General features: G+C 45.0%; 2 protein-coding genes across 2 annotated transcripts; one reads left to right on the top strand and one right to left on the bottom strand.

Moving 5' to 3' along the window:
- Positions 1-340: 340 nt before the first annotated feature.
- On the top strand, positions 341-3671 carry LOC136456847 (alcohol dehydrogenase 1-like). Its single transcript, XM_066456860.1, has 10 exons — positions 341-643; positions 1177-1313; positions 1411-1457; positions 1917-2242; positions 2325-2407; positions 2512-2587; positions 2676-2737; positions 2822-2917; positions 3009-3170; positions 3287-3671. The coding sequence occupies exons 1-10, from the start codon at positions 610-612 to the stop codon at positions 3401-3403; spliced, it is 1140 nt and encodes a 379-aa protein (XP_066312957.1). The 5' UTR covers positions 341-609; the 3' UTR covers positions 3404-3671.
- A 3281-nt stretch (positions 3672-6952) lies between these two features.
- On the bottom strand, positions 6953-22811 carry LOC136456776 (vacuolar protein sorting-associated protein 51 homolog). The gene is made up of 20 exons (XM_066456783.1): positions 22498-22811; positions 16125-16264; positions 15947-16001; positions 15762-15869; positions 14898-14996; positions 14729-14806; positions 14505-14582; positions 14283-14357; positions 13946-14046; positions 12808-12875; positions 12327-12400; positions 11214-11280; positions 10916-11031; positions 10509-10772; positions 10305-10421; positions 9608-9679; positions 9455-9505; positions 8692-8919; positions 7432-7608; positions 6953-7302 (listed from the first exon to the last, which is right to left on the bottom strand). Exons 1-20 carry the CDS (start codon positions 22714-22716, stop codon positions 7183-7185), a joined length of 2307 nt encoding a protein of 768 aa, XP_066312880.1. The 5' UTR covers positions 22717-22811; the 3' UTR covers positions 6953-7182.
- Positions 22812-25058: the final 2247 nt, after the last annotated feature.

Genomic DNA, 25058 nt, shown 5'->3' with positions numbered 1-25058 from the left:
TTGTTGACTTTTGTTGAAAACCAACACTGCCATATGCTTGCGTGGGTGAAGGCCATACCATGGCCTAAAGAAAGAGCCGCCATCACGGTGCTGCACTTTTCGGCTTCCTCCCGCTTCCACATGCCGCGCGGCGTCTAGAAATCCCTGATTCAGCAGCGCACCTGTCCGCCTAGCCACCTACGCGTGCACTGATAGCAGTTTTTCGATTCTGCGCACACACGCGCTCCGAGCCGCAGATCCTAGCAAGCGCGGCGCATCCGACGGCCACGACAGCGCGGTGCCGTCAACCGCCCGCCCCGCCCAAGGCCACATGAGCGGAAACCACGGTCCACGGACCACGGCTACGTTCCAGTCCAGGTGGAGGCTGCAGCCCCGGTTTCGCTCGCCGCGCCGTGGTTTGCTGCGCACGAAGGTGGCGAAACCGCACCCTCCTTCCCATCGTTTCTCATCTCCTCCTCCTTTAGAGCTACTAGTATATAATCAGGGCTCTCGTCTCCTGGCTCCTCACAGGTTCGTTTCGGTTTGGATTGATTGGTTTCATCGGTCGTGAGGTGAGGGTCTTGGAGTCGATTGATTTGGGATTCTGTTCGAGGATTTGGGGAGGAGGCAATGGCGACCGCGGGGAAGGTGATCAAGTGCAAAGGTCCGTGATTTCTCCTCTGTGTCTTGATCTGACTAATTTTGGTTTATGTTTCGTGAGTAATTTTGGGGAAAGCTTCCTAGGGAGTTTTATTTTTTTCGTTGAACAGTGCCGCTGATCTTGTATGTTGTGCTGCAATCGTGGTGAACTTGCTCCCTTTTCTATAACATCGTCCAGCACTGCTATTACCGTGTGGTCCATCCGACTGTCTGGCTGGACTTACACTACTTATGGAGCATTTTTTGTGTGTGTGTGTGTGTGTGGGGGGGGGGGGGGGGGGGGGGGGGGGGGGGGGGGGTGGGGCGGGGCGGGGCGGGGGGGACGTCGACCCTTTTCATTAGTATGATCTAGGAATGTTGCAAGGGAGCATTTCTTTCTTTGAATTTAACTGACTGGTTGCGTGGCTCTGTTTCTCGGACGGAAGACATTTGCTAATCCACCATGTTCATTCGAAATTTGCCGTGTTTAGCAAGGGCGAAAAGGTTTGCATCTTGATAATTAGCTTGACTATGTGATTGCTTTCTTGGACCGTGCAGCTGCGGTGGCATGGGAGGCCGGCAAGCCGCTGTCGATCGAGGAGGTGGAGGTAGCGCCTCCGCAGGCCATGGAGGTGCGCGTCAAGATCCTCTTCACCTCGCTCTGCCACACCGACGTCTACTTCTGGGAGGCCAAGGTATCTAATCAACCATCCCACGTTTGTATCTTGTCAGTAGATATGATGCAGCAACTCGCGGTTGACTTGCGCCTTCTTGGCGGCTTATCTGTCTTAGGGGCAGACTCCGGTGTTCCCTCGGATCTTTGGTCATGAGGCTGGAGGGTATGTTCTCTTCCTCGGTTTACTTCATTTTATTGTTGATTATAGATGTAGTGTGTTTATACTTTATATTATATATACATTAAGCCTGAATTCATGGTTATTGTTGGTAGTCTTTTTTAATGGCGTACTAGTTGCATGTGAAAGAGTCATAAGAAATAGTTTTTGTTTGAAATGGTATATCAACGTTTGAATATTATCTGTGGACGTCAGATGTTTCTGGGCTCCTGGCAGTGGAATTTGATAGATTTATGATAATTTCAGCAGCATTGTTTTCAACTAACTTACTCCATAGTGTTTTTTCAGTTGATACACATGTACAACTAGGGTAGTGTAGTCCTTTAGTTGACTTATTTCGTGATTAAGTTTTGCTTTAAGTATACTTCTGTAGAATCATTTAGATCTGTTATCTGAGTCAAATTTGCTTATTCTAACCGCCCTGAAATTTCTTGAATTTTACAGTATCATAGAGAGTGTTGGAGAGGGTGTGACTGACGTAGCTCCGGGTGACCATGTCCTTCCTGTGTTCACTGGGGAGTGCAAGGAGTGCGCCCACTGCAGATCGGCAGAGAGCAACATGTGTGATCTGCTCAGGATCAACACTGACCGGGGTGTGATGATTGGTGATGGCAAGTCGCGGTTTTCAATCAATGGAAAGCCTATCTACCACTTTGTTGGGACTTCCACCTTCAGCGAGTACACTGTCATGCATGTTGGTTGTGTTGCAAAGATCAACCCTGAGGCTCCCCTTGATAAAGTTTGTGTTCTTAGTTGTGGTATTTCTACTGGTAAGTTCATTTACTACATTTTGGTATGGATGTTAGAATATATTTATGTTGAGATGCTGAGTTATATAATTTCTATGTTTAGGTCTTGGTGCATCAATTAATGTTGCAAAACCACCAAAGGGTTCTACAGTGGCTATTTTCGGTCTAGGAGCTGTTGGTCTTGCCGTAAGTGTTGAAATGATTGGATTGTTCTAGTATCTTTTATGACCTATCCATTGCAATGAGAATGTGTGTTGGGTTTTGCATCTGATTACCCTGCACATGATTAGGCTGCAGAAGGTGCAAGGATTGCTGGAGCATCAAGGATCATTGGTGTTGACCTGAACCCCAACAGATTCGAAGAAGGTGAATCCCTTTAATCTAATAACTGAGTAGTTATTTTACTATTTTGTTTTGATAAGTCAGTAGCTCACCCCTTTGTCCCATTTTTCAGCTAGGAAGTTTGGTTGTACTGAATTTCTGAACCCAAAAGACCACAAGAAACCCGTGCAGGAGGTCTGTTTCTTTGCCTGAGACAACAAAAGGTTACCACAGCTTATGCTGAACTTGGCCATAACATCCAATTCCCTTATGGTTTAGGTACTTGCTGAGATGACCAATGGAGGGGTTGATCGCAGTGTGGAATGCACTGGCAACATCAGCGCTATGATCCAAGCATTTGAATGTGTTCATGATGTAAGTAGTCTTATACATATGATGTTCAGCTATCGTTTTTCCAAGTTCTCTTTATTGAGACATGTTCTAACCGCTGTGCTCTTAAATCCAGGGCTGGGGTGTTGCTGTGCTAGTGGGCGTGCCACACAAGGATGCTGAATTCAAGACTCACCCGATGAACTTCCTAAACGAGAGGACCCTGAAGGGAACCTTCTTTGGCAACTTTAAACCACGCACTGATCTGCCAAATGTGGTGGAGCTGTACATGAAAAAGGTAACGCAGACTGTTTTTTCTTCAGTTTCCTTACCAATTGAGCTTTGCTGAAACTGTTAGCCCCCCACCCCCCACCCCAAAGAATCATTCCTACAACTCTGCTTGGCTGTGCACAGGAGCTGGAGGTGGAGAAGTTCATCACACATAGCGTTCCGTTCGCGGAGATCAACAAGGCCTTCGATCTGATGGCAAAGGGAGAGGGCATCCGCTGCATCATCCGCATGGAGAGCTAGATTTCGCTGTCTGGTTTGTGATCTGACCAGGGTTGGGTTAATAAGAGAGGTAATGCTGAGTCTGCCCTTTCGACGAGTATAGATACACGCTGGTGATGGACCACGCTTGTGTGACGCGTTCAGTTTGGCGTTGTCAATGAATAGAGTAGCTTCCCGTGTCTGTAATTATATGTTGGCACGAGTCTTATATGAACCATCATCTTTTGACGTAATATTTGGTATGGTAACAGTTTCAGTTTATAAACTTCTTCTGGCTCACTTGCGGTGATGTTTTAGTTGTGTTTGCTGCTGCTTGTGTGCAAATCTGTTGAATTTTGTCTGAGCTTGTCTCCAGTTATCTACTCTGGCCCTTCAAATCAGACATATGGGCCAGGAAAATCTAGTATATTTTCGTCGATTCACAGGCGCTGTGTCGCGCGTATGGTCCAGACTCCAGACATGTCATAAAAAATATCCAGAGATCAATCCCAATCACGGATGAATATATACAGAGGTGGTAAGGAACGCATTAGCTCTCGTTTTCACTAGAGCCAAGTATAATCTGCTGCGCGAATGATGAGGGAAATTGAATTTGTATATATGTATCTCTCTCGAGGATGACACACAAGATCGAAGAACTAAAGAATTAGTTACACCTGGTTCGTATGTCGAAAGTAAAAAGGAAGAAGAAAAAAACACCAACAGAAGAGGAATCAATCAACGAATTTCAGAGCAAGCCGGGGCGCGAGTGGAAGGGGAACTGATGCATCACAACTACGGGAGCCTTCTCACGATCCCTCCTCTTCCTCTCCTTGCTTCCTGCTGCTGCGGCGGCGGCGGCAGCGGCCTCCTCTCCTGCCACCCGCTGCTGCTGCTGCTTAGCTTCTGGGAAAACTGCACCACCTCCTGACTCCGATTGCTTCCGGCCGGCAGCAGGCGACACCGCGGCGACGGCGACACCCCTGCAGCATCCTCCCAGTCCCAACACCATGATGATCGATCGAATGCACCGCACGACCTCCTCCTCAGCCGATCACCTCCTGATGACTGCGCTTGTGCTCTGGCGTCTGGATGGTCTGCTAGCTATCTGCCCCGATGATGATCTTGCACTTGTACAGCTGTACTGCTGTGTCTTGCTGCGTCTCTGAGTGTGGTAGGCTGGTCTGGTACTCTGGTAGCGTGCATTTATATATGAGGTGGTTGCTAGCTGATGAGTTGCGGTGCTTTTGTTGCTAAGGGGGTCGAAGGAGGAGGAGGCTAGCTTGAAGCTTCGTCCAAGAAGGCTGGGTGAATAGTCCATCTGTTTGACGTGCTTGCTCATCGTTCTCCTGTTGACGCTGCCTTGGTTGCCAAGGCTCCGCTCCATTTGACTGCTGCTTGGCGTCCAATCAATCCAACATGTGCGAGTGGCGGACACAGGTGAGGAACTTTCTTGTGGCTGTGGGAGAGAAAAAGGCAAAAACGGCGCTGTGAACTGAAAAAGACAACTGATGTGGGGTGGTGGGTTCGTTAACCTGCGACGTGCTCCGTCAGATCACAGCTTAGTACTACATGGCGGCTGATGCATTTGATTTCTTGTGGTTTTCGAGTTTTCACCGCTACCCTTTCTTTGGTCTCGAGCATAATTTAATTACCACCTCCAAAATCTCAAATTATAAGTCATTCCAACTTTCTTAAAGAGTCAAATCATCTTAATTTGACTAAATTTATATAACAAAATAATAAAATTTGTAATACCAAATAAGTATCTTTAAATTTTTCATTCTTCATTAATTATGTTTTCGTAGTAGACCTATTTGATGTAATAAATCTTTGTAATTCTCTCTATACTTTTGATTAAACTTTAGAGGCTCTGACTCTCTAAGAAAGTTGGCATAACTTGTAATTTGGAATTGAGGGAGTATAATATAATTTTTACCCCTTTATGTCTCACGTTTAACAGTCTGATACAAACAGCCTCCTCATGGAGTATATAATTAAGTGGATGACTCGTTTTCCTCGCTTTTGTGGTTGAATATCTCAATAATTACGACGCCGCGACCAAAAGAATGGAAGACCTTGGCGCTGAAGGCATACGCATGCTGCAGGCATACACCAGCAAGTAGTCAGCACTAGAATTCTACCTGGAATAGAAGCACGCTGCATGCATGCATGCGTCTAGGGTTTGTCTCGGATTCTTCATGTCCATCCTTCGGCATGAAAAAATATAGTGCCAGCAACGCTCCAACACAAGCAGTACCTACTCATCAGCAACAATATATATAACCACTAGCAGGCTCCAGCGAATCCCAGTATCCTGATGGCTCAGCTCGGACTTGCTGTTGCTGGCAGCCTTTCTGGTGCTGCTCCTGCAGCAGGAAAGAAGACGGCCTCACCACCTCCAAAAGGCGGAGAACCGACTATGAACCGGCAATCAGCTAAAGATGAGGAAGTGGTTGCCCAGTTTGTGGGTGCGCGGAAGATGGGAGACGATGCCGGGAACGTTGCAGAGGTGGAGGGGGAGAGCAAGAGGAAGAGAGCTCCCATCGTGGTGCATCACTTCCCCTTCCATTCCCGCCCTGGACTGCTATGAGTCTGTGACTTCAGCCAGCTCGTTTGCTTTGCATCACCAATTCCATTTCTTCTGTCTTGTTTGGACATCGAGTGCTTGTAAAGTAATGCTATTGCTCTTTGGAAGATGGAGAGAAGTTTAGCATGTAGGCAGAGATTGTTGTGTAAGCAGGCATGCATCTAGCCTCTGATCACTTAGAGGTGATGCTTTGTTTTCCCAAGGTTATTGTGTGCTTGGTCTTCAATATTTGCCCCCTCTTTTCCTTATTAGTTGGTGTGGTATTGTGGTCTCTTTTTCTTAGTACTCCCACACACACATTTCACTGTCCAAACTTTCAAAGATCATACATTGTTGTGATAAACACTATGCTAAGGAAAAAAAATCAGCAATCTAGTTTAGTTAAACAATTCAGATACCAAATTCTAATGATGGAATGATCTGACCTACTATTCTGTTAATATCTAATGTGAAAATTAAAGGGTTTATCCATTCCTAGGATCAGGGGGAATAAAAGTTTTATTTCAAGGCATAGTAATATGGCTCAAAATGTTATTCGTGAGCAGTATTGTGGCGAAGGTAAAAAAAAGTGACATGTACTGTAGGAAACTATAGTTGAAAGAAAGGATGATATAACAGAAGGTGAGAAATAAAAAAAATCAGGGTGCATAAAAGGAAATCGCAATCCCAACAAACCATCTTCACAATCATGATAACTGTTCTCGCTTTCCAAATGGTGAATCTATTAGAGTTGGTGCCCTTAGGTGCTTGATCATAGTAGCCAATCTGCCAATAAGGTGAAAGTACAGTAAGACATTCTTGAAGTACCAATATCATTTAACATAAGTTCATCATGAGATGTACAGTTAAAGAATGCTTACTTAGTTTCTATATGTGCAGCGTCCTCAGAAAACTGTATTTACCTATCTTTCATTCAAAAACTTCACAATGCCCATCTGATTAAATTCAGACGAGCTCTCCTGACCCGGGATTAAAAAAACAATGCACAGAAGACAACTTGATGGCAGCTTGACAAGCAAGGGGATGCCGAGCTGAGCTCAACCGCCTCAAATTAAGTATACTAGCATACATTTGGGGAGTGTTATTCAATTCTGAGTCTGACTCCAGTCTCCAGATTTACATGCGGTCAACAACATGCTACGTGCCCTAAACTCTATGAAGTTGCAAACATCTGAATTGCATTCAAATGGACAGAACTGAATTCTAGTAAATGGTACCAATCTGTGCATAGCTACCGCATATTTGAGTTTTCCTCTTTAATTTTTGCTAGTTTTGCATTTATGAGCTTATCTAATATGGGGGGCTCAAGAGGGATTGGGTCAAGACATCTCTCGTGGGCAGCATTGTTCACCTGCAGAGATATGAAGATCTGAGTTACAGGTAAGCACAATATGGAACAACTACACAGAAGTGCAGTTTTGACTGGTCCGAGGCAAAATTAACCGGTGGCAAGTTGAAATGTATAGTGGCAGTATCTGACCTCTTTGAGTAAAAAGCTGATAGCTGCTTCATCATCCACAAATTCCTTAAGGGAGGTCTTGAGAAATTCCATATCCAGCTGAATCTGCTGAAATCCACTTCTGTTGAAAGTCTGAAGACGGACAAATTCTTGCAAGCTTTTCAGGCAGAGCTTGAGGACAGTAGAAATAACAGATTCCTGAAATTTACCCAGAATACAAGGAATTACAGTCAAAAGCGGCTAAGTGATGTTCCTGTAGACGGAAGAAAAATATACTTGAACTATAGCATATCTCCCTAATAGCATCACAAAATTCAATTGATAAGCTGCTCTATGACCTCAATCAGATAATGCATTCTAAAAACTATGACGCAGTTGGCATTGATGTGGATTTTACGAGAATCTGTGGGATTTGCAGTAACATAACAAGTGTTACGAGAGCCCAAAAGGCCAAAAATGGAGGTGACTGATTCTGATACTTGGGTAAATCAGCAGGTTTTATTTTTGCCTATTTATTTTGAAAAACTTGGGACATAAACTAGATGAGCATTCAAGCCTATTGGTATGTCCATTCACTCCGTTGATTTTAAAAGGGGCTCAGATGGTTAAGAGGGAGAAGCATAGAAGAATAGACTCCAAAAATTATCATGCCATTCCAACTGGGACAAGCTCATATGACTGCAATGTTAATTACAAGTTGTTAAAATACTACTTAAAATGTTGACAATTTTTTTTTGCCAGGATCAATAAATCTCACAGCATGGTGCAGTATATTCCTGCAACCTAATGAAACTTCAATTTAGTCATCAAGTGAAAAAGGAAATGGAGGCAGAGATCATAAATACTACATGATGCACAAAAGTGATCAGGTTATACAAGTCTATAGTAGTCTCACTGAATAGGTGATCCTTTAGCAATTCTCCTGGATAACATTATAGCATAACTATAAGTTTGTTATATTCATCTTGTCACAAGAGCACAAGTAAATAAAAATATTCCTCTCAGCTGTTGGAAATAACTAATTTCCTGAGCAAGTATGCGATGCACTTGAGAAAATTCTGACAACAGCAAAACTATCAACGCATACAATCAGAATGTGTATTCAAATCTTTCAACTTCTGTTATAACCCATATAACTACAAGATCACCATTGTGATTACTGATGCAGTATTATGTCCCTTGTCCAAATATTTAACAAGCTAAAAGATTAATGAAACCAAAAGCTGATAACAACTTTTTACATCTAAAAGGAAAGGGAAGTAGTTAATTCTGGGAGATTACCTGTGTGTATTCAATTTTGGTGAATATTTCCATTTTCTGCTCGAATAACTTTGCCAGGTGGTTTTCTAAAAACTGACTTCTAGCACGATGTGTGTTTGATCGGTTCAACATGTCTTCTCGCATTGGATTGCTTCTGGAGGAAGTCGTGCTACCAGTGCTATCAGAATGCCGATGTCGCCGAACTATACCAGGTAAGATCTGCTTGACTTCAGATACCACACCATTGATCTAAAAGAAAAATGATGACCGTTTACTTAGAGAAAACTTTAGAACCAGAATTTCCAGTAAGGGCCTGTTTGGTCACCCTCTACTAAAATTTAGCTACTAAACTTTAGTCACTTTATCTACTAAATTGACAAACAAACTGACTAAAAAGGGACTAAAGTAGTTTAGTCACATTAGTCACCCAAGAGTAGCTAAAAGTGGGCTAAAGTGCCCAGTGAACAAGGGCTGCCCCTCATTATTGTTGGTCCCCCACCCTGATTTGGGCATTCATTAGGGGTAGTTTGGTCTTTGTTGAACTGCTTTAATGGCCTTTAGTCACTTTTAGTCACTAGAACCAAACAGGAGTGATTAAAGTTTAGTCATTGGTTTTAGTAGCTAAATTTTAGTCATGGGAAACCAAACAGGGGCTAAGAACTCATTTTCTGAAAGCAGACTCCAATACCTAAATTGGCATGGTACTGCAAGCTCAATTATGAATTTGTAGCCATAATAGCATTATAAGTACACATAATGCAATAGGAAAAGGAACTGGACAAACCTCTAGGAGAAGTAGATCAACAAACATGTTCACTTCCCTAGGTTCCTTGTGCTGTTTTAGTTGAACATATAAAGAAAAAGGAAATGCAAATCTGAGCAACAAAGCCAGACAAAAGCAAAATCACCGAATATTCTGTTGAATACAAAGGCTAACCTTAATCCAAACCGGTGTTGTAAATCGCTTATTAAGAAGTTTAGAGATCTTCTGAGTCTTCATATTTATGTACTGCGCCAAGGAACACAATATTCAGTCATTGACTACTGCCAGATCAACTTTTAAAAAAATGTACAAAGGAGAAAAGGATTAAGCTATTTCAGATTACAAACAGCAGAGTTTCTGAGTATGTTTCTGATTATGCTCCCATGTCACGGGAGATTGACCCTTCACATGTAAACTGCGCCTTGGCTGCTTAGAGACTGAAAATGGTTGCTTTTGGAAACAAAATTCTAGAGAAAGTAATGGCATGGCACTATGGATACTATCTTTTCATGACACAAGATATCATGCATGTACTAACATTGTTTACGGAGTTAAATGTATCCACAATGCATAGATTTATGGTTCTCAAAAAATTGAAAGACTAAATAGTGCGCACACAGCACTTTCTCCCTGTTACAAGAGTGCACCCAACTTTTTGTAACAAGGAGATCCAACAAAGTAGCAAGAGAAAATACTACTCTGCAAGCCTTCTTTTCTATCTTTATGTAGTTATTTAATTCCATGCAGCAGTTGATGAGAAGCAAAGAAAATAAGCCACCATATGGGACAGTGAGATAAAACCTTCTACATAAAAGCCAGTAACAATGAACAATAAAATGAAAAGGAACAGAAGATAAAGAATGCTTCCTACATGGTGCAAGAATTTCTCTCCTGATGAACGATATAGCCGACATATTTCTCCAGGCACAAAAGGTGGTCCATATTCGTAGCTACGTGCACCACCTCCAAAAAAAGAAGATGCTAGCTCCTAAAAAAGGTAACAGAAGCCAGAATTGTTTCATTATGAAGCTTCACATTGGACAGTGGCCAAGTGATTGGAAACGACGCAACGTACCTCTGTAACTTTAGGAACTGTTGTTTGTTCAATGTAAACACAGAGTTGTGCAAGCATAAGTACCAAGACTGTTGGGACCTTATCAATTTGCACAGAATCCATAGTTGACTCTTGTGATTTCTTTTTGCTTCTCCCAGAGAGCACATGAAAATGCCCATCAAGTTTCTGGAAAAAATCTTGAAAACCTTCTTGTACCCAATCAATAATCAAATCTCTCAGCTTTACAAGCAACTCTATATTGTCATCTATCAGATGATGAAATTCCTGGAAGCAGCATGGCCAGAAATAGAACATTAAAACAGAGCATGAGAAAGTCATGAACTTTGATTGCGTGTTACATTTATGTTGCTTGACAACATGACAAAACGGATGGGTGTTCAGAAGTTCTGAAGCTTCCAAGTATGTACCTGCAGGAGATCTATGCATCCTTGGGATACTTTGATTTTGCTTGCCTCCATAGCAGTTTGCAGCTGTGACTCTTCTAACTTCTCATTTGATGTTGAATGTGTCCTAACCAGTGCCTCTGCTCACCCATGTACAACATATGTGAATTTTTCTACTCAAGACCTTTTTCTACTTTCAAACTTGTACCAGTACAAGCTAAACCAAAATAAGTTACTGGTAAATCACATCTGAACTTCAATCCGGAATGAAGTAAGTTCTGGAGAAAAAAATGCAGAGTTAAGTATGGTGGGAGGTGGGGACCTGATATTTCACTTTGAAGATGGAGAAATGCAGTTGCTATGTGTTGCCTAATAATGTCTCGAGTAGTCTGCCAGTAGAAAAAAAAATTGCCACGCGCAAAATCAGTATCAAGAAATATGAAGTGGACATCAAAGATATCAAAAGCAGCAATTACAGAAGGGTGTTTTTAAGTATATTCATTTGTCCCTGAATAAGAAAATATAAGAGGGACGAAAATAAACCTTCAGTATTTCCAAAAGAACCATATCATATAACCTATACAGTAACACTATACAGCCAAAGTATACTAACAAACAATTCTCAGCTAAACATATAGTACAAAACAGTTTTTGCTGATTTCTAAATCAATGTATAGGTTCTCAGGCAGAGAGAAACTTAGTCTACTGAGTGGGTGCTGCTACATGTTGGGCGTACCCAGTGCAGAGAGCTCCCGCTCTGTGCGGGGTCTGGGGAAGGGTGTCAGTGGCAAGCCTTACCCTCGCCTGTGCAATAAACATAATACTATAATCACCATTGAGGAAATAACCCGATAAATAAATACTAGCAACTGATTTTAGAATATTATTTCCAAGACAATAGATCTAATAAATGATAATTATACGCCCATAGCAAACCAATGCTTCAAATATGTCCCAACACTAACAGTAACAATTGACGTGATATAATTCTGAGAACTGGTGGCTACCAGTTATTTATCACTTCATTATAAAATATTAAAAAGAATGTTTGTAATTAGGATATAATAGTGACAAACCTAAATCTAGACATCAATTGGTGGACTTGTCCACTCCTATGACAGGAGTCAATGTCTTAAAGAACAAGACATCATTATCTGCCATATTATCCAATGCCTCCAGGAGCATTATACCTAACCCTAAACCATATGTCCCCTATAGTTAGTGGAAGCAGATAGCAATACTCAGCGCGGAAAAGCACTTTGGTTTAAGCCAAATTTCCATAGTAAGAAACTGCCAGGAGGACTGAACAGGAGTTACAGGACAACAACTAAGAAGTATATTATGCACATTTAACCACATAATTGCTACTTGATTCTAGGCAGAACATAAAAGTTGAGTGAAGAGAGAAAAGTGGAATATTAAATCTGATAGTAACCTCCAAAGAAAAAGCTGGTAGCGCAGCCTCTGGAATAACTTCATCGATGGCGGTTGCATCCTCCCATAAGGATCCTTTGATCACCAAAGAATAGTAGTATTAAATTTAAACAGTTCAATAATCTTACAATAATATCAAATTCTTAAGCAAGACCATTGTTGGCATTGCAGAAGCAGCACTTCAAAAGAATCCTATTCAAGTCATAACATAAAAATCTCAGTACAATTAGTAAGTTTCAATGTCAATACAATACAGCATAGTGAACTCAACAGCTAACTGGTCCTAAAGGTAAAAATACCACTGAACGAATGCCAAAGATGTTAAGATTAAGGAGGCTTTCCCACAGAGGGAACGTCTTTTGACATATGAATTCAAATTCCAAAGATCACTGGCCAATAGAGGTTTACACTATTGTTCTAAGCATATTCTGTAAATAAAATTGCAATTGTGCTATAGCATAGAATATAGATAAAGTTCTTACGTAGCATTGCCAGTAGATCTGTTGATGGAATTCTTTTCTTCAGATTCTCTCTGACAGTTTCATATCGGCTTCATCAAAAGAAAAAGACAAGTGTATATGTGATGAATCTAGTAGAAATGTAAGATAAAACAACAAAGCAACCATAGGCCATATGGAGAAGATAAATGTGTCAGTTAATCTCATACACAGAACCGAGTATTGGAGTAATTATCTACTATCCCCATTGCACAATAAGAAAAATGTAACAGCTCATAAGTAGAATGGTAGGAAGCAGATAAAGAAAATATTCCCCATGGTTTTTTCACTCCCAATTCTCTCTGCATTTGAAAATATAGGACATGCACCAGGTTGTTCATACACGCAAGGCTCCTTTCCCATCTAGCAACAGGTTCAAAAGGCAGTTGCAGCTTGAAAGACAGCCTTCAACAGGACAACCAGGAACTCACACACAAAAGAACACACACGAACACAGTGTGTTTGGTGGCTGGAAATGACTTAATCTTTTCTATTTTTCTCTTCTACTTATAGACAGCCGTGAGCAAATCAGGCTGTGATAGCCTCCTAGTAATGAAGAATATTGCACACTTATTCAGCCTTTGCTCCTATTACTCCATGCTGAAATTAAGCTAAAGTTAAGGCTATGAACCTAGACACTAGCATGCAGAAGACACAGGATTATTTCCAACGAAGCTGCCTGATCAGCCTCAGCCCCTAATATTAGAAGGAACGGAGGTAGAATAGGGGGAAGTGCCCCTAGTCCCCCGCCCCATGCCTCCATCACTCCCAGGCAGTGCAAATCAAAGCAGCAAGACCAACTTCGATATCCACCCGCAAGATGCTTTGGTCTTCTCAAGAATTTAGAATTCGAAATTTAAAACAAAGTGGGAAATAATCATCTGAAGTTATATCTACAAAGCTTTATGGACACACGTCAACTCAGAGGCTTTATCTTTCAGGATTAGAATGTTGATATTATTAAATGAAGAAGGCATGTCATGTATCTTCAGTTCTTCACATCAGTAATCTCAGTTTATATTCTGGGCGCTAAAACAGAAAAGAATTGGCAGGATACAGTTAATGGTCTAAGGACAGCCGACTGTTTGATGGCACAGTTGCATAAGGACTGAACTAAACTTACTTTGAGAACAAAGCTTGTGCAAGTTCAATGAGACGCCTTTCCGAATCAGGAAATATTATTAAATAAGCACGGAATGTCTTTGAGATGTCACCAATTGAAGCCTAACACAAAAATAGCACGAGGTATTAGATGACTAATCAATACAGTAGGGCAAACGCGTAAATGGGCATTACAACTAGGCTGCATGTTACAGCATGAGCAACATCGCATTACATAGTGTGCGGACTTAGTAGTAATACAGGCAACAGAAGCAGTGCCGATCCCAAACTGTGTAACTTCCATACAATACTAAATGGAACTGTTCAGTTGTAATATTCTGATATATACACATGCACACCTGCGTAGGCTCATTCTGGAAATTCAAGAGGCAATCTTCAAGCTTCTCAAGTAGATTCGATTTTAAGTTGTCCACCTGTTGACATGAAAAAATAATAAGATGGGCATTTACAGGAAAAAAAAAGGCAAAACATGCAAGTAGTACATTGCAAGACAGAGAGGGGCTCTGGCATAGCCTCATCAACATGCACATTAATAAAACTAGCAGTGATAAAATACATACCGGAAAGTTCAATTGTTTAAGGAGAACTACAGCTTCTGCTCTTGCTTCAATAGGTTCAGAATCTGAGTATAACTTTGCCTGTAATTTTGGGGCAGTAAATAGTATTAAAAATCTACACAATTAGAATAATGCAATTATGTAACAAATGATAAGTAGTAGATGGCATTTGGACAAATAATTATGTCATCTTCTGTACAAATCTGAGTCAAAATGTGCACAGTTACCTGAAGGTGTTGTATAACTAAATCCATTGCCTCCTCGGATGCCTTTTTACAGTCTAGAAAAGATGTATCTCCATAGGCCTATAATACAGAAGAAAGTACATGAAAGAGCATGGTAAAAGGTATTGCAGGGAGTTTCTAAGATGAGGAATTTCACTTAGCTCAAATTTACCTCAAAAATAGGTTTTACTCCAGTAAAAAACCTGACAGCATCTGCATATGCTTCTGTCTTGATGCATTTGTTAAGCCGAGTTGGAAGGTCATATATGAACTGCAACAGAAGTTGATGGAAAGTAACATTTTATCAAAAGTTTTATTTTTTCTGCACCTACATTTAGTTAGTTAGTTATTAGAATTCACTGGCGGTAGAAATGCCCTAGAGAATTTTTTTTCAAAAAAAAAAGTATACAGAGTAAACTATTGACCAAGCAGTCTCGAACAAACATCTTCATGGCATGTCTTAATGTGAAATTCCCTATGCAACACCAAAACTTCATGTTAAACTAAACATGTAGATCACTGGGGCCTCCCACAACACAAGGGCTGGGACAAAGACAATGACACATACATATACCACTTAGGATACTCCCAATGCATAATATCATGTTGTTATATCCAAGACTGCCACATCATACAAAGATCACCAAATTCATGTGTAGATAAAATCCCTCCAACACATAGTACCACACTGTTGTTTCTTAAGAGTTAAAAGAATAATTAATTGCTGTTATGTTGTGTTTATGAGAGTGGGCCCAAGCTGTTGGGTTGGTGCCAAAATATTGGGCTTCGTGTTAGGCATTGTTTCTCTCCTATTTAATTCTGCATCAATAAAAAAATCTATGGCTATGTAGCACCTAATTGATGTGCATGATACCACCCATTGGGAGTAGCCTTAGGTTTAACCATCTTATTATATTATTGCAGAAATTTGCATATTTATGAAACTACAAAGTGTTAGTTCTTGACACAACAATGACTAACGGAGCAGCATAAATGATAGTTCTAAGATTAATAATGTAAGCAGGAGAGTATATACTTGAACTTTCCGGAGCAGATTGCGTGTACGATGTAATTTCTCGATGTTTTCCCTTTTGTCAAAAAGAGATGTATTCACTGTGTCGCTTTTTGATTGCACTGATGTTATCTGGAAAAGGCAAACATAGGTTGGTTCAACCATGTAAAAATGAGTTGACCATGCACCACCAACGAGATAATGCATACCTTTGCAAGGAGCTGGTGCATATTTGCCTCCATTCCAACAATGTTAGTCTTCATCCTGTGGGAAAAAATCACAGATAGATAGCGATACACGTTACAACTATAGAAAATAATAGTACTAGTACATCAGACTCATTAACAGAAGGAGAAGTCTGAGCTATCAGTAAGGAAATAGCATCACCTTTTTATAGTGTCAGTTGCACTAATAAACTTGTTATAATTCTCATACACTAGCATCTGTAAATCTGTGTCTAGGTTCTTGATCTCAGCAGCCATCTTCACATGCCTTTGTAGAAGACCTTCCAGATTGGATTGTTGCACCTGAAAACCACGAGAGTAGTGAGCATGAGCATCCTACTTGTAGAATAACAGAGATAGAAGGGAAACACCACACACCCAACGTGGGGGGGTGACCTTGATATATATAGCCAATACATGGCAGCTTACATGCAATACATGGCAGGTGCTAATCATACTAAATATAGACTTGCCTAATATACACTTTCCTAATGTACATATCTATCAGCCGCCCTCAGTCGAAGCATCAGGATTCCGGATGCACAGACTGGACCGAAAATCCTCAAAGAGCTGAACCAGCAGCCCCTTTGTCATGAGATCAGCAAACTGATACTTGGACGGCACATGGAGAACGCGAACCTCGCCGAGAGCCACCTTCTCACGGACGAAATGGATGTCGATCTCAATGTGCTTGGTACGGCGGTGGTGGACCGGGTTGGCTGTCATATAGACAGCGCTGACGTTGTCACAGTAGACAACTGTGGCGACCTTCAATGGAACGTGAAGTTCCTGAAGAAGCTGTCGAAGCCAACAGCACTCTGCGACCACATGAGCAACAGCCCGGTACTCAGGCCTCCGCACTGGACCGGGACACCGTGGTTTGCCGTTTGGACTGACCAGGACACCAAGCTGTCAGCCGAGGAAGACGCAGAAGCCGGAGGTGGAGCGGCGGGAGTCGGGGCACCCTGCCCAGTCGGCGTCGGAGTAGGCAATCAACTTGTCGATAGGCCCAGTGCTGATGTGGAGGCCAGCCGACAGTGTGCCCTTCACATACCGAAGTATGCGCTTGATCAGCGCAAGGTGAGCTTCGCGCGGATCATGCATGAAGAGGCACACCTGCTGCACAGCGTACGCCAGGTCGGGGCGAGTGAGTGTCAAGTACTGAAGTGAGCCGGCGAGACTCCGGTACGTGGCGGGGTCGGCGACGGGAGCGCCCTCCGTGGCAGAGAGCTTGGCACGAGAGTCGACAGGCGTCGATGTCGAGTGACATTCGGCCATGCCCGCCTTCTGAAGAAGATCCACCGCGTACTTGCCTTTGGCTGAGGAAGAGCCCGTCGGAGGAGCGAGTGACGGAGATCCCCAGGAAGTGATGGAGTTCCCAAGGTCCGTCATGGCAAACTCAGAGTGAAGGCGACCGATGATGCGGCGGAGCAGAGCATCCGAGGAAGCCGTGAGGACGATGTCGTCGACGTACAGCAGCAAGTAGGCACTGGCGCCGCCCTCAGTGTAGACGAAGAGGGAGGTGTCGGTGGCAGAAGCGACGAAGCCGAGCTGTCGAACGTACATGGCGAAGCGCTGGTGCCACGCCCGCGGGGCCTGCTTGAGGCCGTAAAGGGAGCGCTGAAGAAGATAGACGGCGTCGAGACGCGCCTGGGTCGACGAAGCCGGGGGGCTGCTGACAGTAGACCGTCTCCGTGCAGGTGACCGTGAAGAAAGGCATTCTTCACGTCCAGATGGTGGATGGGCCACTGACGAGAAGCGGCGATGCTGAGGACGACCCGAATGGTGGCAGGCTTGACGACGGGGCTGAACGTTTCATCGTAGTCGATGCCGTGGCGCTGGGTGAAGCCGCGAACAACCCAGCGAGCCTTGTGATGAGCCAGGGTGCCATCGGAGTGGAACTTGTGCCGGAAGATCCACTTGCCTGTCACCACGTTGGCACCTGGGGGCCGGGAAACGAGTCGCCACGTGTCGTTGTCGACGAGAAGCTTTGTACTCTCAGCCATGGCCGCGCGCCACTGGGGGTCGGCAAGGGCCCCTCTGTAGTAGCGGGGAATGGGTGAGGCAGTGGAGGCGGCGGCGACGTGAGCAGACGATGGGAAGCCGTAACGATCAACAGGCTTCAGCGAGCCTGTCTAGGAGGCGCGTCACAGGTCGGCTCGAAGTAGGAGGTGGCGGACCGGCTACCACAACTGGAGCAGGAGCCGGCTGTTCTGGAACAGCGGGCGCCAGCGGGGGCACCTCCACGACTGGTGCAGACAGTGGTGCAGGAGCCGGCTCAGCAGCCGGGGCGGGAGCACCAGCACGCCGCCGAACGTAGACCCGTAGAGGTGGACCGGTCGGAGCAGGAGCAGCCGTGCCAGGAGGAAGGACTGGGCCAATCTGTAGGATGGCGGGGTCCTCAGCGAGCTCCTCCAGTTGAGCTCGGCGTCGCGGCTGCTCAGCGGCGACTGGCGACGGAGCGACCGCAGGGGGCACCATGGTGGCAGTGTGGTGCACCGGTGCAGCAGGACCTGGAAGAAGAAAATCCAGAGAGCTTGTGGGCTCACTGGTGGGGTCAGTGCTGAACGGAAAATGATTCTCGTCGAAGACAACATGACGGGAGATGATAATCCGTCTAGTTGTGAGGTCGAGACACCGATAACCCTTGTGAGAGGAGGGGTATCCAAGAAAGACACAGGCTGTGGAGCGAGGGGCCAGCTTGTGTTTGGAAGTGGCGGTGAGGTTGGGATAGCAGAGGCAACCGAAGACACGAAGAATAGTATAGTCTGGGGACTGCTTGAAAAGTTGCTCATAGGGAACTCTATGGTGAATGGCTGAGCAGGGGCGCCTGTTGAGGAGATATGTGGCTGTAGCTAGCGCCTCTGCCCAATATTTGGGTGGCATGTGGGCGTGGATGAGCAGCGTGCGACATATGTTGTTCAGAGAACGGATGATACGTTCAGCCTTGCCGTTTTGAGGGGAGGTGTAAGGGCAGGAGAGGCGTAAGTGAATGCCGCTAGAGGCGAAGAAGGTGGCGAGGGCATTGTTGACGAATTCAGTGCCATTGTCGGCCTGAACAGCCTTGACAGGAAGGCTGAACTGTGTGTGGACGAAGGCGCAAAACTGAGTGATGTGAGTAGCTACCTCGGACTTGTGGACTAGGGGGAAGGTCCAGCAAAAGTGGGTGAAGTCATCGAGGATGACAAGGTAGTACTGTGCACCAGAAATACTAGCGACCGGGGATGTCCAAACATCACAGTGTATAAGCTCAAAAGGTAAGAGGAAACTGAACTGGAATTGCCAAAAGGCAGCCACACATGCTTGCCAAGTTGACATGAGTGACAAGAGTATGAGCTGATTTATTACAGGAAATGGAATTATTTTGTCTAAGCAAATGGAGGGCAGCAGCTCCTGGATGACCAAGACGATGATGCCATAGGTCGGTGGAGGTGACGAGGTTGGCTTGTGGCGTGGCAGGGACGGTGTAGAGGCCGTCTGAGCTATTGGAGCGAAGAATCACGCGTCTGGTCTGCAGGTCCTTAACAGAAAAGCCAAATGCGTCAAATTCGATAGTGCAATTGTTGTCACGAGTGAATTGGCGAACCGAAAGTAAGTTGCGCACTAGAGAGGGGACAACTAGAACATTGCGAAGCGAGAAGGGAGACGCGTGGCCTGGTAATGTGGAGCTGCCGGAGCAAGAGACAGGAAGATGATGGCCGCTGCCAACAGTGATGGATGGGATAGAAGAGAGTTGACGGGAGAGGAGTATACCATCCGAGTTGTGCATGTGGGAGGTGGCGCCAGAGTCCATGACCCAGCCGGAGTTCTGGAGCGCCATCTGGTTCAAGGCTGGCGATGAGGCCGGCCTGATCCCACAGGTGGAGCGGATGGAGCTGGCGGAGGGGGAGCGAAGACGGTGTGGGCCTGCGGATTGGCACGCATGATGCCCTGGTCACCGTGAGGGGGCCAGCCGCCGGGGCTGTTGCCCTGCTGCCAGCTGCGGCCTGGAGGAGGAACGCCGCCCTGGAAGGCCCATGGGTTGTAGCAGAACCAGGGCCCCATGGGACGGTTGCCCCCTTGCTGTCCACTGCCGCTGCCCTGCTGCTAGCCAGCGCTGGTGCCTTGGCCGCGCCAGCCGCCCTGTTTCTTGCCACCCTTGCCTTTCTTGCCGCCCCCAGAGCCCTTGGGAGCAGCGCCAGTGGCCACAGAGGAGGAGGGGCGGCACCCTAGAGAAGTGCAGGAGCCAGAGGCGGCCACCATGGCAGATGCAGCCGTGGTCTTCTCGTCGTTGGCGAGGCGCAGCTCTTTGAGGGAGAGCATTTCTCGCGCCCTGGAGAAGGAAGGCAGCTCGGGGGAGTTGGCGATGTCGTCGGCAGTGTAGCATGGGTTGAGGCCGCGTAGGAGTCTGAGGACGAGTTGGGAGTCCTCGATGGTGTGGCCGACGTCCCGAAGAGCGGCGGCCTTGATCTTGAGGCGCTGGCAGTACTCGTCAATCGTCGAGTCACCCTGTTTCAAGGAGTGAAACTCCTCAAGCAGGAAGACGGCCCGGGGCGCGCGGTTGGAACGGAAGAGGCCCTCAATCGCCACCCACAGCTCGCGGGCGGACTGGTTCTCATCGGTGATGGCAAGATCAAGAACCGAGTCGTCGACGGTGTTGAGGATCCAGCCGCGGACAGTGCACTCGGCAATGTCCCACGATGGATCAGCAGTCGGAGGGGCTGGCCCGTCGATGTGGGGGCGAAGGCTGAATTTCCCACACAAGGCCTTGAAGAACGAAGCCCACTTGGTGAAGTTGGGATTCTTCATCTCCAGGGTAACCGGAATGTGAGTCTTCACGTTCACGGCGGTGTAGGGGTGGACGACGACGGCCTGCGGCGGTGGTGGTGCAGCAGCGGCAGCGGCTGCGGCCGAGGCATCGGCGTTGGAAGACATCTCGCCACAGGAGGAGGGGCGCCCAGGAGAGAGGTGAGGAGGAAGGAGGCGGAAGTAGAAGGTCCGGGATCTAATTGATCTCGGTCTGTGATACCATGTAGAATAACAGAGATAGAAGGGAAACACCACACACCCAACGTGGGGGGGGGGGGTGACCTTGATATATATAGCCAATACATGGCAGCTTACATGCAATACATGGCAGGTGCTAATCATACTAAATATAGACTTGCCTAATATACACTTTCCTAATGTACATATCTATCACTACTCTTAGGTATCGGGACGAACAAACTAAACATGATATAATGTCATACTAATTTACGCTTTCAACAAACGCTGTTACACTAACAATAGCATATTAGGGTATGTAGTTTGGGCCCAAAAAATCCTGCCAATATTCAGTAATGGCCTATGTTTAAATGTCTGTGAAATTCTGGCAAGCACATAGCCCTTTGGTCACATCTAATACAGTTTTTTACCAAACCTTGGTCAATTCATTGCCTCATCAGTATTAGAAAAAACTTGAACAGCTAGCCAATCATTTAACAAGGTCAGTTGAAGGCACAACCAAAGATATCCTAGGTCCATATAGAAAAAGGGTCAAAACCATTTCAGCTTTCTTATAAAATCATTTGCAGCAATCCAAGTATGGAACAGTGTGAATAACTCAAGCCATTCAAGTGAAAATAGCAAGGCATGCAACAAATATATGCAGAACAAGGCCATTCGAGTGATAGGTCATACTAAATTTCATATAATCAGAATGCCAGTAAGCTATGTACAGATCAGAAAAGTGATAATATATTAAGGTAATACCAGTGTAAACTATGGGAGAAAACTATATGAGTAAAGTGAAACTATAAAAAGGTAATGCTACTGTAACAAGTAGTCTAACTCTAACTACACAAGTAGCATGGTAATAAATTTAGTCTTTCTAATTCACATCATTCATGTGTCTAGATCCCAAACTCTAAGGATACCTGTGCAGCATAACTAAAATATGCTGCATGGAAATGCTCCTAGTTAAAATAAATATGATTGAGATCTTAGTTAAAAAAAACAATCTAGACTTGCGTGCAAAATTCAACGGTGTAGTTATGGCAAGCACACTATGTACATACTGATAGAAGTGCTCTAATGCACAATTTCAATTGCATCTGTTTTCGTAAACTTGCTATGGTTCATGTTACGTATGTAACTCACCGCCTAAGATATCATCTCTTGAGGATTCTATTTCCTGAGCACAATTACATTTATAATGACAATATACTGGAACAAATTTCACCCAGAATTCAACTCCATGAGCTACACACACATCAGAAATTTTAGCAGCATATACACAAATTGCACAACCGACTTTGTTCAAATAGAAAAGTTAACAGCATAATAGGATATGACATTTTGGCTCGGTTGATCACGGGACAAACACGATGTGGGATAATCAGGTCAATTCCAGAAAGAGATTAATAAATTCAGGGGTTATTGCAGACCAAAGTTCATCACATTCATTCAAAGTCTACGCAACAGGTCCCCAACTATACTATCCGACCCAGAAGCAGGGAGCTGGATCTGAGAGACCAGGGAGAAGGACGGAGTGGGGATCAGACACGGGCACGAACCAGAACATTCATGTAGATGTCGGGATCGAAGGAGATGGAGTTGATGGAGTCGAGGGGCGATGCGGGCGCGGCGGTAGGGGACGGCCGCGCCAGGGACGCGGGGACCGCGGCCCCGGCGGCAGCGGATGGGTCGGTGTTGTAGAAGCTAGCAAGGAGGTCGCGCGTGCGCCGCGCCTTCTCGTCCATTGCCAGCGGTGCGGCGCCACCGGCTGTCGCCATATCGGTGAGGCTTCGCGGCGGGGCTCGCAGCCGGGACGCCGGAGAGACCAGAGGGAGGTTGTGGGAGTGGGAGTGGAGATGGAGAATGACAAGGGGTGTTTTTGGAAGGTTCCGTTTCCAAGCGTAATTTCGCATATAGGGCCTTATTTAGATGCCATCCAAATTCTAAGTTTTTTCACTCTCTCTGTTACATCATATTATTTTAGTCGCTTGCATGGAGTATTAAATGTAGGTAAAAAAATAATTAATTACACAGTTTAGTTAGAAATCACGAGATGAATCTTTTGAGCCTAGTTGGTCCACGATCGGACAATATTGGCCAAATAAGACGAAAATGGTACTATTTATCGGGTTCACTTTTTTTTAAAGTGAATGAGGCCTAGCTCTGTAATATTCGAAATTATACAGGGGCTCAAGATCCAAACGAGATTATTCACTTTTTACTGTGTGTTTGTTTGTTTTTGCAACTGCAGGTAAGCTCAGTACAGGCTTTTAAATCTGGCTCTTCGATTGCCTACTATTTAAAGCTTCTTTTTTCCTTAATTAAAAAATAAAGCGAAGTTGTTTCAAGCTTGGTGCATACTCATGCTAGAGTGTTGGGTTCTTCTCGCTGTGCTTCATCACTTAGGCCATGTTTACTTCACCTTAAATTCCAAACTTTGACACTATAAAAAAGAAGATTCCTCGTCACATCAAACTTGTGGTACATGCATGGAGTACTAAATATTGACGAAATCAAAAACTAATTGCACAGTTTGGTTGTACTCTGCGAGACGAACGTTTTGAGCATAATTAGTCAAGGATTGGATAATTATTACCAAATACAAACGAAAATGCTACAATGCAGCTACAGTGTCCTACAGTGTTTTTGGCGCCCCCAAATTCAGGTAACTAAACATGGCCTTATGCTCGCCTTATGCTATAGTCATCGTCTAACTCCCTTTCAAAAAAAAATCATCGTCTAACGCTAACGGTGTGACATGGATGTCTAGCGCCAAGGTGACCTTAGAGCATCTCCAGCAAATACTATCTAAAACATAAACCCTACTTAGATAGCTACTAATTTTTATACTACCTAAATTTCATTGTTTTCTCTAGCATCACTGTCTAAAACAGACTACCCAAATCCATGGTAGGTGAGAATGACATGTGGGACCCGAATGTCATCCTCTATCAGCTTCTTCCTTGCACGCACTGAGCAGAGCCAGCAGCGGGCGAGGGGTAGACGGAGGGCGGACGTCGGTGGCTAGCCACGCCGCCCAGGGCTGGCCGCGGGGCCTAGCCGCATCCGCGTAGGGGAGCCACGCCCGCTGGGGAGGTGCCGCCGCATCAGGAGGCCACAGCCAAGGCTTGTCAAGACGTCGTTCCGTCGGGGCAAGGCCGCCGGGGCTGGCCGTGCCCACGTCGAGGCAGGTCGTCCGCAGCGTGGAGCCATGCCCGCCGAGGCAAGCCGCCGCCGCCCGAGCAGGCCACGCCGAGGAGGGGCACCGGTAGCATGCACGGTCGTCGGCATCGAGAAGGGCCTCGCGTCAGGCCAGGAAACGCCGCATCCAGCTCCACATCGGTGCTCACGCATGCTCGAGCGCAGAGAAGAAGGGGAAAATTTTGCACGGTGGAGTAGGGGGGCAACAGGAATAGAGGGTGAAGGGAGAAAAGTAGGGGGCCAACGAAAATAGAGGGTGTAGTAGAGGGTCTGCTGGAGCTAGTCCCCCCCCCCCACTACCCAAATCTAGAATAGGGGTTAAGTAGGGCGCATTGCTAGAGATGCTCTTATAGTAGCTCTGGTACTATTGTGCTCGGAGACCGGAGGTGTGTTTTGCAAATTATACACCCTTATTCTCTCTCCATCTATGTAGCACAAATAGCCCAAATTCTGACTTAGATCCGTTTGCACCATTAAACTTTTGTCCCTGATTCTCAATGTGAACATCAGGTGCGCAAGAAATACGAGCGAAAAGATGACGACCATGAAGGTATTGAAAGGGATTAACAACAACATACATGCATCGTTTGCTTACTCATTGAGCATGTTCGCTGGTTTGTTTCTGGGCTGATAAGCCCGGCTGATGTTGGTTTGTTGTGAGAAGAAAACACTGTTGGCTGGTTGATAAGCCCCGGCTGAAACCAACAAGCGAACAGGCTGATTTTCTATCTTCAAGCAATTTTCTATATCTAAATGCTTGCGCAGGGTAAAATGGAACAATGCCTATATTTTTTTCTAACCTATATTAAAGTATTCAACTATACCTAGATTATTGTCTAATAAATAGTAAATAGCAATCTGACTTTCTAACCGCTCAAATTCACTCTACATGATAATTTTTCACTTTATGTAAAAGAGT

This window comes from Miscanthus floridulus, chromosome 1 (genome assembly GCF_019320115.1).
Source record: "Miscanthus floridulus cultivar M001 chromosome 1, ASM1932011v1, whole genome shotgun sequence".
Taxonomy (NCBI): domain Eukaryota; kingdom Viridiplantae; phylum Streptophyta; class Magnoliopsida; order Poales; family Poaceae; genus Miscanthus; species Miscanthus floridulus.
Note: the sequence above shows the minus strand (reverse complement) of the source record. Positions and strands in the feature narration are given on the sequence as shown.

Bases quoted from the DNA above. Each gene is read 5' to 3' on its own strand.
- LOC136456847 (XM_066456860.1), top strand. From the start codon at position 610: ATGGCGACCGCGGGGAAGGTGATCAAGTGCAAAG. The intron at 2,588-2,675 runs GTGAATCCCTTT...CCCATTTTTCAG, and splicing joins CCCCAACAGATTCGAAGAAG to CTAGGAAGTTTGGTTGTACT. The intron at 2,738-2,821 runs GTCTGTTTCTTT...CTTATGGTTTAG, and splicing joins ACAAGAAACCCGTGCAGGAG to GTACTTGCTGAGATGACCAA.
- LOC136456776 (XM_066456783.1), bottom strand. From the start codon at position 22,716: ATGGCGACAGCCGGTGGCGCCGCACCGCTGGCAATGGACGAGAAGGCG. The intron at 14,358-14,504 runs GTATGTATTTTA...TCATGTCAACAG, and splicing joins TTAAACAATTGAACTTTCCG to GTGGACAACTTAAAATCGAA. The intron at 9,680-10,304 runs GTAGGAAGCATT...TCCTTGGCGCAG, and splicing joins GAGAGAAATTCTTGCACCAT to TACATAAATATGAAGACTCA.